Genomic DNA, 19,449 nt, shown 5'->3' on the forward strand with positions numbered 1-19,449 from the left:
CAAAAACATGTTCAGAAATACAATTATATATATAATATGGGCTGAAAGTGCACACTCCCAGCTGCAATATGAGAGTTTTCACATCCAAATTGGAGAAAGGGTTTAGGAATCATAGCTCTGTAATGCACAGCCTCCTCTTTTTCAAGGGACCAAAAGTAATTGGACAAGGGACTCTAAGGGCTGCAATTAACTCTGAAGGCGTCTCCCTCATTAACCTGTAATCAATGAAGTAGTTAAAAGGTCTGGGGTTGATTACAGGTGTGTGGTTTTGCATTTGGAAGCTGTTGCTGTGACCAGACAACATGCGGTCTAAGGAACTCTCAATTGAGGTGAAGCAGAACATCCTGAGGCTGAAAAAAAAAGAAAAAATCCATCAGAGAGATAGCAGACATGCTTGGAGTAGCAAAATCAACAGTCGGGTACATTCTGAGAAAAAAGGAATTGACTGGTGAGCTTGGGAACTCAAAAAGGCCTGGGCATCCACGGATGACAACAGTGGTGGATGATCGCCGCATACTTTCTTTGGTGAAGAAGAACCTGTTCACAACATCAACTGAAGTCCAGAACACTCTCAGTGAAGTAGGTGTATCTGTCTCTAAGTCAACAGTAAAGAGAAGACTCCATGAAAGTAAATACAAAGGGTTCACATCTAGATGCAAACCATTCATCAATTCCAAAAATAGACAGGCCAGAGTTAAATTTGCTGAAAAACACCTCATGAAGCCAGCTCAGTTCTGGAAAAGTTATCTATGGACAGATGAGACAAAGATCAACCTGTACCAGAATGATGGGAAGAAAAAAGTTTGGAGAAGAAAGGGAATGGCACATGATCCAAGGCACACCACATCCTCTGTAAAACATGGTGGAGGCAACGTGATGGCATGGGCATGCATGGTTTCAATGGCACTGGGTCACTTGTGTTTATTGATGACATAACAGCAGACAAGAGTAGCCGGATGAATTCTGTAGCCGGATGAATTCTGAAGTGTACCGGGATATACTTTCAGCCCAGATTCAGCCAAATGCCGCAAAGTTGATCAGACGGCGCTTCATAGTATAGATGGACAATGACCCCAAGCATACAGCCAAAGCTACCCAGGAGTTCATGAGTGCAAAAAAGTGGAACATTCTGCACTGGCCAAGTCAATCACCAGATCTTAACCCAATTGAGCATGCATTTCCCTTGCTCAAATCCAGACTTAAGACGGAAAGACCCACAAACAAGTAAGACCTGAAGGCTGCGGCTGTAAAGGCCTGGCAAAGCATTAAGAAGGAGGAAACCCAGCGTTTGGTGATGTCCATGGGTTCCAGACTTAAGGCAGTGATTGCCTCCAAAGGATTCGCAACAAAATATTGAAAATAAAAATATTTTGTTTGGGTTTGGTTTATTTGTCCAATTACTTTTGTTAAACCAATTTCAATTTATAATTTAGAGGATCAATTGAAAACCATTTAACTACTCTCTAAAACATAACATTTATTATATTCATATTAAAATACTATAGCAATCAATACAAGATTGGAAAAATCATAAATTAATGGGTCTAATCAGAATGATGGACTTATGGTCCCGGTACTTATCCTGCCAGGACTAGCTTGACCGCAGCTTGATCCCGACGCGTTTCCCCCCAACGTCTTGGGGTTCATCAGGGGATATCAGTATATCAAATTATTTTTAATAAATTTGGGCCATCAATCTCCTCATCATATCAATCCACGTATTAGGAATTCTGTATAGTCCTCATGTGGTTCAGTTAGAGTTCAATTGGAGTTCTGTAACCCCCCATCATCCGATATTCAATATAGATAGTGTAAGAGCCCCCAGCAGCAATACTCTGGAAGACTCTGCAGCTAGTGAGTGCCTGCAATGGCAGCGTTTCACTGCTGCATCCGATCCATATGCTGCGGTCAAGCTAGTCCTGGCAGGATAAGTACCGGGACCATAAGTCCATCATTCTGATTAGACCCATTAATTTATGTATGTTCTCAGTTATACAGCCTTACAGGTTAATCTCTAGACTGAGAATTGAAATTTCAAGTATTTACATGAAATTTGGATATAACCCTGTGCATTGAATTTTATTATGACATATGACTGAATCTGCACTCCAGCACATTAATTTCTGGTGGTGGGATAAGATTATCATTATAGTGACAGGGGCAATTAGGGCTAGCCGCCGAGGAACGGGGGGCACCCAAAAAATTAAGGTGTTTTTGACCTCCGTTGCCAGGTAGGGTTAACATTAGGGAGTATTTAGACCCCCTTAGTTTATCATAACTATATACCTAACTAAATACAACTGGTGGTGTACACCCTTTGCCCACTGACCTATATTAGGACTTCACTGAACTATCACTAATCACGACTTTGATGTCTCTTGATATATCTGGAAATTTTTCCAATCTTGTATTGATTGCTATAGTATTTTAATATGAATATAATAAATGTTATGTTTTAGAGAGTAGTTAAATGGTTTCCAATTACTTTTGACCTCCTAAAATGTGGAGTGTTTGTAAAGAAATGTGTACAATTCCTACAATTTCTATCAGATATTTTTGTTCAAACCTTCAAATTAAACGTTACAATCTGCACTTGAATTCTGTTGTAGAGGTTTCATTTCAAATCCAATGTGGTGGCATGCAGAGCCCAACTCGCAAAAATTGTGTCACTGTCCAAATATTTCTGGACCTAACTGTACGCGCACACACACTTTCTTCCCCTGGCTGTGTAGAGCTGCTGCTGTCTCTGTGTGATTGCTCTCAGTGCACATCCACTGGGAAGAGGCAGGGAGGAGGGTTTGGGTGGGAGCAGAGTGGGTGTATTAGACACAATTGGTGTGTTAAATAAGCTAGACACCGCCCTAGAGCCACAAAGAATTCTGGGACTTGTAGGAACTGAACACAGGAAGTCAGAGGAGAGATTAACCCCATCAGAGCTGGAGCCAGCAATGAGCATGTGCTGCTAGTGCACAATAAAAGGTAATTTTGCTGAAAAAACATAATAGATGTGTTGAGGGGCACATATTAGCAAGATTTATCAGAAAAAAAAAAATCAGTTTTGGTAACTGGACAACTTCTTTAACCTCTTCCAGACATCCGCCGTACATGTACGGTGCAAGATGGGAACAAGTGTGTGGAACGGGCTCCCTGGCTGAGTGTGCACCTTATCTGGCAGGTAATGTCTATGTGTTAGGCCTGTTTCACACGTCAGTGAAAAACACAGACTTTTTCACTGAAGTGTTAAAAACGCATATGTCCCTCCGGCACACGTGGGTTGTCTATGTGCAATCCGTGATTGCACATGAGATAAACTCACCTGTCCTCACTCCTGCTGTCCGTGGTGCTGAACTCTTCTGCACAGCTGTGTTTCCGCAGCTACTTCCAGGTCGGCTGTGCCTGCATTCATAAATATGCATGCAGTAATTACCCAGCTCTGAAGCAGCAGCCAGCAAAGGCGGGAGACAGCTTCGCTGGAGAAGGTGAGTTAAAATTGCTTTTTATTTTCAATGTCCATGATTTCCTGATATGTGTTTCACGGATTACACCACTGTATGGTCCGTGGGACATCAGTGATGCCAGAAAAAAATGGACATGTCTCCGTGTGGAGCACACGGACACGCATGTATGCCGCACAAAGACACGATCAATGAAAAATCACTGATGTGTGTGTAGCACCCAGGGGGTCGGGGGAAAATACTCGTCAGCAGGCCGGTGAGGATCAGGGGATGTCACGGGAGGCCTTGCCCGGTTTCGTGACCCCGAGGTGTTCACGGAGGGAGATGGGTGGATAAGGGTGATGGTGGAGGTTGATTTTGTGACGCCACCTGCGGTATGCGGCCAGGGAGTTAGCCACCGCTCCTGTCGCTGTCCTCCTTGGCGGAGGATAGTAGCAGCCAAAGTGTTTCTGCTCGCTACTGGTGGAGCGGGCCCCAGGGAGGATGATGAGGGGAGTAGACACAGTCTCTGCATGTTCCAGGTGTTTTACTCACAGTTCTTTAAGTAACCCGGTTGCCGCTCCAGAAGTACTGGCCACCGCTGTGTTGGGCCACAGCCGATCCCGAGCAATTCGAGGTCACCACCGGTGTTCCCACTGTGAGTCCTTTCTGGTCGGGGTTCTTCCTATCCTAGTGTAGGTGGAATATGGAACGGGTCGCGGGTGTTTCCTGCACTCGCCACAGACCCTGGAATCCCGTGTAGCTGTAGAGAACCCGGGTTGAGCTGTATGCTCCCAAGCCACGGGCCCTATGGCGCTCCCAGAAGTGTGAGGTAGAAGAGTGGACTGAGGTCTTCAAATGCGTCTCACCACAAGCTGTGCCCGGGGCTAACTAAATCTGTATGAAGATGCTCCTTCCCTGTTCCCCAAGTGGTGCCCGCCCCCCAAGTGGCTGGCTCCAGTGACCGGGAAAGTCCCATGCTTCGTGATGGCCAACCTCTCTGCCTACCCTAGGCATTCCCCCCAGTGGGAAGGCACCTACCTGTTTGTGGTGTGTGAATGTGAGAATCACCAGCGATTAACCTCTCCTTACCCGGAATGAGTACTACATCTTAAAAGAGATGCAGTACCCTGTGGCGACTGAAGCCTCAGGGGTGCCAAATGTCCATTGATTTTAATGGGTCTGCATATGTCCATGATTATGGTACGTATTAAAACTGTCACTTACGTACCAGAATCACTGACATGTAACATGTTAGAGAATCTGCCTCTAACAACTGTGGGTGGGGCGTAGCTCCACTAGCGACTGTTAATCTGTTAAAAGCTGCTGTCAATATCTGACAGCAGCATTAACAGCGTCCTGGCATGGGGAGCGTCATTCTATGTGGTCATCGATGTCCTGTGATGTGATTGTGGAGAGCCGATGGGCTGCAATGGCGTCAGGGGGTCTGCTAAAGAACTCCATGCCTGCTATCACAAAGCTCCACTGAAACCCAGCCTGTGGTTGGGTTTCAAAAGAGAGTGATTTTTACTACATGACGCAATACGGTGGTATTGCTGCATATAATACAAGCAATCAGAAGATCACAGATTCTAGTCCTCTAAGGTGATTAACAAATACAGTAAAAAGTAAAAGAAATAGCAGTGAAAGGCAAAAGGGTAACTTGTGTGAACTTTTGACTTTAGAGCCTGCTTTACACGCTGCAATGTATCTTACAATGTGTCGGCGGGGTCACGTCGTAAGTGACGCACATCCGGCATTGTAAGGTACACTGCAGTGTGTGACAGGTACGTGCGAATGCGATTGAACATTAAAACGTTCATCGCATACACATCGTACCTTTCTCTAGAATTGCACTTCAGATTGTTCATCGTACCCGGGGTAGCACACATTGCAGTGTGTGACACCCCGGGAACGATGAACAGATCTTACCTGCGTCCTGCGGCTCCCGGCCCACAATGCGGAAGGAAGGAGGTGGGCGGGATGTTTACATCCCGCTCAGCTCCGCCCCTCCGCTTGTATTGGCCGGCTGCCAAGTGACGTCGATGTGACGCCGAACGTCCCTCCCACTCCAGGAAGTGGACGTTCGCCGCCCACATCGAGGTCGTATGGAAGGTAAGTATGTGTGATGGGGGTTAATCGTTTGTGCGGCACGTTCAACAAATTGAACGTGCCACACATACGATGGGGGCGTTACAATTGCAACGTGTAAAGCAACGTGTAAAGCAGCCCTAAGGCTCTATATCTCACCAAAATAACAAATTTTATTCAGGTGTGTGTGTGTTTGGTATAAACTTTTATTTATTAGAATAGAAGAAGAAAAAAAAGATTAGAAGAAAATAATATAGAAAGAAAAAGATAAAATAAAATAAAAAGAATACAAAAAATTTGGTAAAATAAAAACTAAGACAAGTAAAAACAATTACTGAGTGACTGCAGCTAAACTACACTAACCGTAATTCTATGCAGTAGTCAAAACTCTAGAAATACTACAAGATTTTTCCCCTACAAATCTGAACCTACAAGTACTAAACGGACGGCAATAAAAAAAAATGACTGACCTCCCGTAACTGACTCTAATCCTGACTATATTCAGTAAAAACTACTGTAGTAGACGGTGATTACTACAGTATATTTTTACTGTCCCTAATGTAGCTTATTAAATAAAAATATATATTTTTTTATATTTGACCTTTTTTTTTAACATTTGTTGAAAAAAAACCCCAAAAACCCCGACAACTGGATGCCGATTAGTGATGTGCGTCAAAGATCAGCGCTCAACGACTAAAGAACGCAAGCACTGATGTGGTGCAAAATAGAGGGTGAGAATGAACAAGGAAAAAAAAAAAGAAAAAAAGGCGAAAGTCCTGGCGAAAAGCAAACACGGATGCTGATCAGTGATGTGCATCATTGATCCAGTGCTCGGCAGCTTCAGGAAGACCGCACGGAGGTGGTGGAAAAAGAGGGGAGAAAATGGACAAGAAAAAAAAAGTCCTGGCCAAAAGCTGATCAATGATGTGCGTTACTGATCATTGGCTTGGCGGCTGCAGGATGCAGGTATGGAGGTGGTGCAAAAAAGACAAAAAAAAACAAAACTGCCCCAAAAAAATAAGCGATCAAGTACTGATCTATGCTCAGCGGCAGAAGGGGGCGAAGGGGTTGGGAAGAGTGAGGACAGGGGGAAGGGGGAATAGAGAGAGATCAGAGTTAAGAAAAAAGGAAGTGACAGGAACAGGTCAAGAAGAGATCTTCTTTCTTCTTCAAGTCTTCAGACAGTCAGCAGCAGCACAGGCAGTAATGACACAGGCTAAAATAGCTTGTGGTACCACAAATCCCAGGAGATCCATCAGCAAAACGACACAGTGATTGCTCTCCTCATGTCCCCAAGCAGGAATGAGGCGGAGCAGAGCGGTCACTGTGAGGTCAGACTGCGCCTCTGCTCACTGTTGTGATTGTGTGTCATCGTCCGATTGCTCCAGTTAGTGCTGGGGCTGGTGATGCCACTGTTGCTAGGCTCCAGCCTATGATCGGTGTTGTTCTTACACCGATCATAGCTGGGCTTCAACATTTCAGGTAATCTGACTACCTGAAACATTAAATTAGCCAATCACAGTGATTGTCGTTGCGGGGGGCCCGCAAACCCCACCTTGACGATGAGAGCAGGTGCCCTGCTGTCATAAGAAGCCGGAACCTTCATGTGCTTCCTGTCACTGCAGTCTTGATGACTGTATGAAAGCCATGACATACCCTGTACATCCTTGTTCGGTAATGCATTCCCGATCAGGACGTACAGGGTGCGCCCAATGCTGAAAAGGGGTTAATACAGACTTTTGGCTATACAGAAACATTTTAGCATGCCATGTTGCATTAAAATCAGCGTCCATAAGATTACAATGAGTAATTGACATAGCCAAGTGAACTCTTCATAGTTTGATGCTTGATGGAATTGTGCACTAATCAGACATTGTTACTTCAAAGACCAATACGTGTAAAATTGAATCACTAGTGTCATTTATGTTCTTGTCACATGGAGAAAAATGTTATGTGGCTTAAAGGGAATCTGTCTCTAGGATTTAGCCACCTAATTTGAGAGCAGCATAATGTAGAGACAAAGACCCTGATTCCAGCGATGTGTCACTTACTGGGCTGCTTGTTGTAGACCTGATAAAATCAGTGTCTCATGAAACATGAATATGACATAATTCACACACGTACTTTGACCATGAACCTGTTTGACCTTGGGTTGTTTTTTTTTTATATTTCTTTCTTTTGTGATTTCATGTTTGTTAGTACACAGATATCAATAGGTAAAGGAAATACAGCAATAAATGAACACTTAATATATAGCTTACCTTCTGCTTCAGAGCTGCTTTTTAAAACTGGTGTAGAAGCTTTCGGCAGGGTTTCCGGTTGTGTCGGCTTAACAGTAGGATTTACAGATGTTGGCTTATTATTTGTGGTTCTGACAATTGCGGATGTGCTTCTTGCTGCCCCAGCTGTTGTTGGAGCCATCTTGGCAGTTGGCTGTGTGGCATCTTGTGAACCACTTACTGCTGTGGTACTTGGTTTAGGAGTTCCTACAGGTATTTTGGCTAATGTAGGTGTTATCTGGGTTGTTGGTGCTGGAGGGGCAGCGGCAGTACTGGGGACTGCTAATGTGGATTGGGCCACGGTACTGATCTTATTCGTAGTTGTAGTCACTTGAGTAGTTAAAGGAAGCGGAGCTTCAGATGTAGCCACAGTTGTTGGCTTACTTGTTGGCTTACTTGTTGGCGTGCTTGCTGGCATGCTTGCTGGCGTACTTGATGGAGTAGTCGCTGATTGTGCTCTGATTCCTGAAAAAGAAAACCAAAGTGAAATGTACTTTTCATGTGCAGTCTCTTATGATTAAAATTATTTCATTAACAAAAGAAAGTTGTTGGAAACTAGTTAGATGGCAGATAATCTGTTCAGACGCCTTCAGGAAAGTTCTGCCATCTCCATGTTTACTCTCCAAGTGCTATCATAACAGCATGATCCCAAACATGCAAATGTGCTCACAATGGTAGGAAAGCTTGACGGTAAAATTTGGGAAAGACCTTGTTTGCACTTATGTAGCCATGTGGCTGCAATGCTAGAGGGGAAAGGATCCTGTTGTTTTCTCTGGGATTTTTTATCTATAAAATCACTTATTTGCTGGACTGTTAGGGGTACTTCTCACATAGCAAGATCGCTGCTGAGTCACGGTTTTTGTGACGCAGCAGTGACCTCATTAGCGATCTCGCTGTGTGTGACACGGAACAGCGATCTGGCCCCTGCTGTGAAATCGCTGCTCGTTACACACAGTGCTGGGTCATTTTTTGGACGTTGCTCTCCCGCTGTGAAGCACACATCGCTGTGTTTGACAGCGAGAGAGCAACGATCTGAATGTGCAGGAAGCAGGGAACCGGCGTCTGGCAGCCTGCGGTAAGCTGTAACCAAGGTAAATATCGGGTAACCAAGCAAAGTGCTTTGCTTGGTTACCCGATATTTACCTTGGTTACTAGCGTACGCCGCTCTCAGGCTGCCAGTGCCGGCTCCCTGCACACGTAGCCAGAGTACACATTGGGTAAATAAGCAAAGCGGTTTGCTTATTAACCCGATGTGTACTTTGGCTAGTAGTGCAGGGAGCCAGAGCTAAGCGGTGTGCGCTGGTAACCAAGGTAAATATCGGGTAACCAAGCGAAGTGCTTTGCTTGGTTACCTGATATTTACCTTAGTTACCAAGCGCAGCATCGCTTCCACGTGATTGACAGCTCACCAGCGACCATGTAGCGACACACCAGCGATTCTGACCAGGTCAGATCGCTGGTGTGATCGCTGGAGCGTCGCTAAAGTGTGACGGTACCCTTAGGCAATGTTCACACAGTGGACATTTACTGTTTTTTCCTGCAGCAAAACCTGATCTCTTCACAGTAAAAAAGCTGTGTTTTTTGCTGCTTTTTTACTGTCTTTTTCTGTGTTTTTTTGTGTGTGTCATTTGTCTACAGTACGTTTAAATAAAGGGAGTTCCATTCACCAAAAAAACAACAAAAATTTAGCTGAGTTTTTTCACTCATTGCTTTCAATGGTGAAAAAAAGCAGCAAAATCGCTGAAAGAATAGACTTTCTGCTTCTTTTAAAAACAGCAGTTTTAAATTTCAGAGACGAAAAAAAGCAGGTGTGTGCGCATGAGATTTCTGGAATCCCATTGGTTTCTGCTGCTACTGTAAAAAGCAGCTTTTTTATTAGCATGGATTTGCATAAACCTAAACCAATGTAAAAAACTATGCAAATAAACGCAGCAAAAATGCACTGTGTGCACGTTGCGTTTTTCATGCGTTTCCGCAGCGTTTTGACCTGCAGCGTTTTGATGCAAAATTGCATGCGTTTTAATTTCCAGACAAAGTCTATGGAAAATAGGGCTTTCTTGTGCACACGATGCTTTTAAAAACGCAGCGTTTTTGGTGTCAAAAATTGGTCAAAATCTCTGCGTTTGAAGAAGCAACATGTCAATTGTTTTTGCCATTTTGTCAGCGTTTTGCTAACATTGAAGTCTTTGAGAATTATCTAAACGCATCCTAAAAGAAATTTCTAGCGTTTTATATGCTTTTTTGTCATAATCAAAGCATGCGTTTTTGCCATTATAGTGAGGTCAAGAGGTTTCCATTTGCCCTCACATCCAGCCCGACTTTAAAAAAATGAGTCAAACAATAATTTTAGTTTATTTTGAACATAATTATTAAAACTCATTAATCATTTTCGGTAAATTATCATTATAGGGTATGATTTAAAGGTTATTATTATTATTATTATTTATTTATTTTTTTTCAATTTTTTCATACTGTTTAAATGTTCAAACTTTATTTAGTTGTGTATTTGTATTGAAAACACATCTCAATTTAAGCACAGAAAATGCATGTAAAACGTGGTCAAAACACTATAAAAACGCATGCGTATTTCCAGCGTTTTTTTGTTCAAAACCATATTTGACAATGACAATTTCTGCCAGAGGATGCTTTCATTTCTGCAAGTTACTGAACGTAACGTGCGCATAAAGCCTAAAGGGAACCTGTGAGATGCAATATGCATCCAGAGCCATGAGCAGTTCTGGGTGCATATTGTTAATCCCTGCCTAACCGTCCCTGTATACACTAGCATAGATAAAGAGATCTTTAGAAAAAGTATTTCTAAAGATCTTATATCGTATGCTAATGAGTGAGGGCACTAGTCTCAAGGGCGCTATATCTCTGGCCAGTCGCCCCTCATTATCATGTTGCTATTCAATGCAGTGTCACCAGCAGTGACGCATGTACCTGTGTCTACGGTGCACACTGAGCTGAATACTGGGCACTTCCGGTCATGCGCAGTATTAAGCTGGGTGTACGCGTCCCAGCATGAGAGCGGTCTACTGCACATGACTGGAAGTGCCCGGCATTCAGAAGAGCGATCACAGTGGACACAGGTACGCGCGGCACCGCTGGTGATGCTGCATTGAATAACATGTTAGTACACCCCTGTGGGTTTGTTAACATGCTAAGAGAGCTGCTAGTCAGGGGATATAATGTCCTTGGGACTAGTCCCCTCGCTCATTATCATAAGATAAAAGATCTTTAGAAATACTTTTTCTAAAGATCTCTTTATCTATATTACTGTATACAGGGACAATTAGGCAGGAATTAGCAATATGTACCCAGAACTGCTCATGGTTCTGGGTGCATATTGGACTTGACAGGTCCCTTTAACCCCTTCACCCCCGGCCACTAAAACACCCTAATGACCAGGCCATTTTTTGCAATTCTGACCAGTGTCACTTTGACAGGTTATAACTCTGGAACGCTTCAACGGATCCTGGCGATTCTGAGATTGTTTTTTCGTGACATATTGTACTTCATGTCAGTGGTAAATTTAGGCCGATATTTTTTGCATTTATTTGTGAAAATTTAGGAAATTTTGCGAAAATTTTGAAAATTTCGCAATTTTCAAACTTTGAAAATTTATGCCCATAAATCTGAGAGATATGTCACACAAAATAGTTACTAAATAACATTTCCCACTTGTCTACTTCACATCAGCGCAATTTTCGAAACAAATTTTTTTTTTCGTTAGGAAGTTAGAACGGGTCAAAGGTCATCAGCAATTTCTCATTTTTCCAACAAAATTTACAAAATAATTTTTTTTAGGGACCACATCACATTTGAAGTGACTTTGAGAGACCTAGGTGACAGAAAATACCCAAAAGTGACCCAATTCTAAAAACTGCACCCCTCACACTGCTCAAAACCACATCCAATAAGTTTATTAACCCTTTAGGTGCTTCACAGGAACCAAAGCAATGTGGAAGGAAAAAATGAAAATTTTACTTTTTAACACAAAAATGTTACTTTAGCCATAAAATTTTCATTTTTACAAGGGAGAAAAGAGAAAGTGCACAATACAATTTATTGTGCATGTTCTCCTGAGTACGCTAATACCCCATATGTGGTAAAAATCAATTGTTTGGGCGCACGGCAGAGCTCGGAAGGGAAGGAGCGCCATTTGAATTTTTGAACGCAAAATTAGCTGCACTCATTAGCGGACGCCATGTCGGGTTTGAAGACCCCCTGAGGTGCCTAAACAGTGGAGCTCCCCCACAAGTGACCCCATTTTGGAAACTAGAGCCCTCAAATAATTTTTCTAGATGTTTGGTGAGCACTTTGAACACCTGGGGGCTTCACAGAAGTTTATAGCGTTGAGCCGTGAAAAGAAAAAATTGTTTTTTTACCACAAAACGGTTGCTTCAACTAGGTAGCTTTTTTTCACAAGGCTATCAGGAAAAAATGCACCATAAAATGTATTGTGCATTTTCTCCTGGGTACGCAGATACCTCATATGTGGTGGAAAGTAATTGTTTGGGCGCATGGCGGGGCTCAGAAGAGAAGGAGCGCCATTTGACAGCAAAATTGGTTGGAATCATTAGCGGACACCATGTCACGTTTGGAGACCCCCTGTGGTGCCTAAACAGTAGAGCTCCCCCACAAGTGACCCCATTTTGGAAACTAGAGCCCTCAAATAATTTTTCTAGATGTTTGGTGAGCACTTTGAATACCTGGGGGCTTCACAGAAGTTTATAGCGTTGAGCCGTGAAAAGAAAAAATTGTTTTTTACCACAAAACGGTTGCTTCAACTAGGTAGCTTTTTTTTTCACAAGGCTATCAGGAAAAAATGCACCATAAAACGTATTGTGCAATTTTTCCTGAGTACGTAGATACCTCACATGTGGTGGAAAGTAATTGTTTGGGCAAATGGCGGGGCTCAGAAGAGAAGGAGCGCCATTTGACTTTTCAAATGCACAGACGCAGTGCACTGATCGGCCGCTGCAGGACGCACGGTCGGATGCGATACAAAAAGCGTCGGGGATACGTAAAAAAAAAAGTCACGCCAAAAATTGACCATGGATGCAGATCCGTTATGTGCATCCCTGATCAGCGCTTGGCGGGATGCACGGACGGATGCGATACAAAAAGCGTCACAGATACGGAAAAAAGTCACGCCAAAAATTGAGCAGGGATGCCGATCCGTTATGTGCATCCCTGATTAGCGCTCGGCGGGACGCACGGACGGATGGGATACAAAAAGCGTTGCAGATACGGAAAAAAGTCACGCCAAAAATTGAGCAGGGATGCAGATACGTTATCTGCATCCCTGATCAGCGCTTAGCGGGACACACGGACAGATGAGGTGTAAAAATGGACAGGGGATACGGAGAAAAAAAAAAAAGTTATACTCACAGTACCCAGAGGATCACTGACCAGAAGAGCTGCACCGGAACAGATGGCAGAGAGATGGACAGCTTTACATGAGCAGCAGGCAGATCAGCAGAATGCCCAGGAAGGACCCAGCGATGGAGGCAGATGTGATCAGGCCAGTGAAGACAGGTAAGAGGACGTCGGGGGCAGAGCAGAGGGGGGGAGAGCAGAGGGGGAGAGGGGGGGTGAGAGCAGGGGGGGAGAGCAGAGGGGGAGGGGGGAGAGCAGAGGGGGAGACCGGAGAGGGAGCTGCAGAAGCAGAATAGAGATAATGGGGGAGGCAGTCAGATCGCGGGGGGAGCAGATCGGGATGTCGGGGAAAGGGTGGGGGGGGGAGCAGATCGGGATGTCGGGGGGGCAGATCGCACGGGGCACAGGCAGGGGCTAACACGGGAGCGCGCAGGGGCACCACGGGAGCACGCACGGGCTGCAAGGTGAGCACAGTACTCACGTGCAGCAGGAGCGGTGACCTCAGCTACAGCGGCGGCAGCAGCAGCGGTGGCGTGGTACCACAAGTACCAGCCACTGCACGCTGCAGACATGTTGGGGGAGGGCTCGCAGGCCAGCACAGGCCTGGGGAGGGCGGCCACCGGCAGATCAGACCACCCCACTGCACACTGATTGGAGCGATTGCGCGTCATAGCACAATCGCTCCAATCAGTGCTGCAGGGGCTGGGGGCGACATGTTTGAGGTCCACCTATGATATGCTGCAGCAGCTGCGGCATCTCATAGCTGGATCTCACAGTATCGCACTATTTCCGGCATTATTTTTGCCGAAATTAGTGCGAACGATGTGGTTGGCGGTTCAGATTTGAACAGCCAATCACATCGATCGTCGATAGGGGGTGGCGATGCCGCCCCCCCTGGGGTCAAGCAAAGGTCCCCTGCTGTAAGAAACAGCAGGGGACATCATTTGAAAGCCGTTGCTATGGCCACGGCAATCAAATGAAGTTTAGGCAGTAAAATTACGTCCCTGGTCGTTAAGTCACGTTAAAATAGGACGTAATTTTACTGCCCGCGGTCGTGAATTAAAATTAATCTGTCACCAGGATTTTACCACCCCATCTTAGAGCAGTATAATGTAGAGACAGAGACCCGGAATCCACCGATGTGTCATTTACTGAGCTGCTTGCTGCAGTTTTGATAAAATTAATGTTTTCTCTGCTGTATATCTAGCAGTTATCTGAATGTTGAGGCCTATATGACCCCATCATCACCACTGATTGGCAGCTTTCTACCCACGTACAGTCAACACAGAAAGCAGCCAATCAGTGGTGGGGGCAGGGTTATACAGAGCTCATGAATATGCTCAGCTACCTGACAGCAGGTTTACTAGTCCTCTAATGATAATGTCCTGCTGATAAAACAGTGATTTTATCAAAACTACACTAAGCAGCCCAGTAAGTGACACATCGCTGGAAAAAGGGTATTTGCTACTACATTATGCTGCTCTCAGATTAGGTTGCAAAATCCTGGTGTCAGATTCTGTTTACAGAAGAATGGTTAGAAAACACTATGGCCCCGATTAATCAAGATGGGTATTTTTCATGCTGGTCTTGAAGAGGGGGTGAGGTGGAGTGTGAGAGGCACACCTCTTAAAAGGATTCTGTCACCAGGTTTTTGCCCCCTAATCTGAAAGCAGCATAACGTAGGGACAGAGATTCTGATTCCAGTGATGTGTCACTTATTGGGCTACTTAGTTTAGTTTTGATAAAATCACTGATTTATCAGCAGTTGATTATCATTAGATGACTACTTGGCGTACTGCTAGTTAGTCCAGCCTATTGATAAGTTCTGCCTGTCCCGGCCACAGCCATGATTCAGTCATGGGTACGGGATTGAAAAGCACCAGGTAAGTTCTGCTAAGAACAGTTCTACTTTTTTCATATGTGAGGCCGTATGGCACATTTAAATAAAAATAATTTAGAGTGGGACTGCTCCAAAGAGATTTGCCGTGACATGGCGTGTAGCTCAAGAAATTGCAATTTTTTGCCAAAAAATCTCAAATTTTAATAAGTACCGTTTGGAATTTTTAGTGCAGTAGTGCACATTTAGTGCTGGCTATCTTATTTTTTCTTCATTGAATTGTTCGGTGGCTGACCCCCACCTTGCTATGCACCCCAATTTGGGCTGTATTCCACCTGTCTAGATTTTGGCGGTTGGTGGCTGTTCACATTCAGTCATCAAGCCCTGTCCAAAGGCCATTTACTTTAAGCAGCATTTGCTTGGGCCTGTCCCGCCCACAGCCATGATTCAGTCATGGGTACGGGATTGAAAAGCACCAGGTAAGTGCTGCTATAATCAGTTCTACTTTTTTTATATGTGAGGCCGTATGGCATATTTAAGTAAAAATATTTTAGAGTAGGACTGTCCCAAAGAGATTTGCCGTGACGTGGCGGGGTGGCTCAAGAAATTGCAATCTTTTGCCAAAAATCTCAAATTTTAGTAAGTACAGTTTGGAATTTTTAGTGCTGTAGTGCACATTTAGTGCTCTCTTTCTTGTTTTTTCTATATTGATGAGTTCTGTATAACTGCTAGATTTCCAGCAGAGAAAACATTGATTTTTTCAAAATGACAGCAAAAAGCTCAGTAAGTGACACATCGCTGGAATCAGGGTCTATGTCTCTACATTATCCTGCTTTCAGATGGGGGAGCAAAACCTTGTGACAAATTGCCTTTAATGAATTAGGTGAGGTGTAGAGTGGCTTGCGCATGCATGTACCCCCATCACAAATCTTACTCCAATCAAGGACAGGAGTAAGATTTATGATGTAGGTTATGCCACCACTCATCATGAATTTAACGAGCCAGGATTGCCATGCCACAATCCCACCCATCTACACTACAAAATGCCATAAAAACGCCATTAGTCACAAAATGCTTGTCGAGCCTCATGTCGCATAAACGTTTAGTGACTTTTCAAAGATTTTAAACACCAATTTTTTGCCGCAATTTTTTTTTGCCAGTTTTGCTGTAGAAACTAGTAAAAAAAAAAGCTCAGTGACACCTGATGCGGTCATAACATTAGTTGTGATCAGTTGCGGCATAGAAAAATTGATTCTTAAGGATAAATGGAAACCCAGCCTTATTAATACATTATTTTTTTTTAGTTTATTTTATGTAATGTTGTTTATAGCGTTATATGGAAAGACATGAAAAAAACTGCTTCTTAAAAAGAAGTCTATTAGCAAATGATAACCTAAAAGTCATTTATACAATAACCACATAAAATAAAATAAATCAACAGCTTTTAACATTACACCAACATGGCCAATTTTGAGTAATTTGTATAAGTGGAGTCTATAAATAGTTGAAGGGGAAATGACAATAAGTTTGCTGGGAAATTATGTGAACACACCCCATACAGACAGGCAGGCAGACACATTTTTATGCACAATGCTGGCAAACATTTCACTTTCTTCCACAGTTTGAAACATGGGAAAATCACGAATGGTCAGGTTGCGCTTCCCAACAAAATGAACACAAGTGTGCACAGACAGTGTCCTTAGAAGCTGCAGCCCCCAACGGTTCAGTGTGATGAATGCCAAAGCTTCCCCACAAAAAGCACACTAACGCTATGTGCGCACGTTGCGTAATTTCATGCAGTTATGCTGCATATTGCACTGCAATGTAAACGCATGCGTCCTGCGTCCCCAGCACAATCTATGAAGATTGTGCATAATCCAGCCGCACGTTGCATTTGAGAGCGCAGCGATTTGCATGCTGAAATTTTGATCCAAATCGCTCAAAAAAGCAACATGTCACTTCTTTTGTGCACTTTGGATGCTGCTCCCGCTCTGTCTATGGGAGAGGCAGCATCCAGAGCGCATGAGATTGGCATCTATTCTGCAGACACACTGCATCCGTTATGCAGTGTTTCTGCAGCGATTTGAAGTGCACATGCGCTGCCACATCGCTGTAGAATTTTCAGCATGGACACTACACAACGTGCGCACATAGCCTAAGACCTTCTGCCCCTTCCCTTATGGGTGGTGTACCACTTTAACCCTATTCAGTATACTTATATCAGTCACACAGCTTCAAGCCCCTCTTTGTACCATTCTACCTCCAGGACCAGCTTACTATATTTATTTCTTTCCTCCGTCCCCCTTGCCAGTATATGCACATTCAGATCTGCTTTTCTGTACAAAGATACTTACAAAAGCTGGAACTAGAGACCTTTTCATCATAGCTGGTTATTAGACCTAGTGCTAAAGCACCAATCTTACAGACAGCTGTGAGCAATACATCATGGGCCTGCAAGCCACGTGGGCTGGGGACCCTTGCTTTAAAGGGTTTGATTGGCCTCAGGGCTCAATTCTGCTGTCACTCTATGTGACAGCAGACTTGTGAATCCTCAACATGCACACGCAGTCAGGAGTCTCCGGACCCAGGAGCCGGCGGGTGAAAGGAAATGTAGTGAAAATAATTAAATAAATAAATATATATCCCCATCCCGATTGTGATAGGCCAAGACAAAACGGCACGGTGGAAAACACCTGTAAAGGTTAAAGCCCAGAAAGGAAAGTAAAGGTAATAAGAACCATCAGCATTAAGATTAAGATAGAAGTAAAGGACCATAGCTTAGCAGACAGGGAAAATGACCACGGAACAAGAAGTCACCAGATCGAATCACTAAATTAAGCCATGACAGCTAGAACCTGCATCTTTCAGATATGTCTCTTCCTCTGAATATGCCATAATTATTTGAAATGTGAATAATAATTTAACCCCTACCGTATTGGACATTTTTTTGTTTTTGCGCTTTCGTTTTCTCCTCCACTTCTTCTAAGATGCAAAACTGTTATTTTTTTTTCATCCACACAGACGCATGAAGGCTTTTTTTGAGGGATGAATTATAGTTTTGAACAACACTATTTATTTTTACTATACAATGTACTGAATAATGGGGAAAAAATTCCAGGTGAGATGAAAAATATACAATTCTGCCATGATTTTTAGGGTTTTGTTTTTACTGAGTTCATTATAACCATGTATGATTTACTTTACGTGTCACAAAAACTTGCTACTTAGTGTTGCCATATCACATAAAATCCCATTAAAGTACATTTAAGGCCTTCTTCACACATCTGTCTTAAGCATGTACATGGAAAAGCATTATCGGTATGATCAGTGTTTTGGATCAGTTTATTATCAGTTTGTCACCCGTGTGTCCGTTTTTACCATCAGTGTTTTTCCAGTATAGATAAAGAAAGTATTAAAGGGTATTTTCACTACTTGTACAACCCCTGCTCATTCCACTTGTTCGCCCTCATAAAATAAATTAAGCTTATATTCGCCTTCGATGTGGCCGTGGTTTCAGCAATGTCTGAAGCCACGTTCCCAGGGCCCATGTGACATTGTTATGACACGTGAGCCCTGTGGCCAATCAGTTCCCGGCATCTGTCGCCCCACCTTTGGACATGTGTTCGCTGCGCTGACTTCCTGCTCAAATGTCCTAAGGCGGGGAGAAGGAAGCCGGCGCTGATTGGTTGTGGGGCTCGCGTGTCATAACAATGTCATGTAGGCCCTGGGAATGTTGTTTCAGACATCGCTTGGACCGTGGCCAAACTGGAGTTGAGTATAGGCTTATTCTGGGGCGAATAAGGGGAATGAGAAGGCGTTTTTCAGGTAGTGGACAATCCCTTTAAACTACAAAGCTTTTCCGATACTTTGCAATGTTAAACACGGACAGCACACGGATGGCAAACAGATGCGATCTGTGTGCTGTACGTGTTTTTCATTGACCTATAGACTAGTATTGGTCCTTGTCATCCGTGCTGCTGGAAAACAGCAGACATGGACACACAGACCTTATAACAACATGGATATGTGAGCAGCCTCGTAGGTTATAGTGAGTACGTGTGGTATCCATGAAAAAAAGATGACACATGTACTGGAGATACGGACATGGAAAGGAGGCCTAAGTTTCTGGGTGTAACATGGAAAAAGTTCACGAGGTATGAATACTATTTCAAGACACCATACCTCTGATGGAAAGTTCCTGAGTAAAGATGTGTGGACTCGTAGATGACTGGGACCGACGGGTCCCTGCTAAATATTTTTAAAAATACGGTTCTGGTCTGGAATCCGGTACCCATATAAGTCTATGAGGAACAGAATCCGGCAATTAAAAATGTTGGTGGAAGGGATGGGGGGATAGGAGCGCGCGAGGTGTACTCATCAAGGTTCTGTCTTGGCGGCAAGCTTCTTCCAGGTAATGCATTGG

The 19,449-nt window shown here is 43.8% G+C and overlaps 1 protein-coding gene across 1 annotated transcript in view; it reads right to left on the reverse strand.

The window, feature by feature from the left end:
• Nucleotides 1-19,449, reverse strand: part of PODXL (podocalyxin like) — a 145,148-nt gene that overhangs the window by 34,182 nt on the left and 91,517 nt on the right. The window contains exon 2 of the mRNA XM_075342605.1: nucleotides 7,787-8,269. Coding sequence (XP_075198720.1) covers nucleotides 7,787-8,269 — 483 coding nt within the window. The remainder of the gene's footprint in view (nucleotides 1-7,786; nucleotides 8,270-19,449) is intronic.

The sequence above is a fragment of the Anomaloglossus baeobatrachus genome, chromosome 4 (assembly GCF_048569485.1).
Source record: "Anomaloglossus baeobatrachus isolate aAnoBae1 chromosome 4, aAnoBae1.hap1, whole genome shotgun sequence".
NCBI classification, from domain to species: Eukaryota; Metazoa; Chordata; class Amphibia; order Anura; family Aromobatidae; genus Anomaloglossus; species Anomaloglossus baeobatrachus.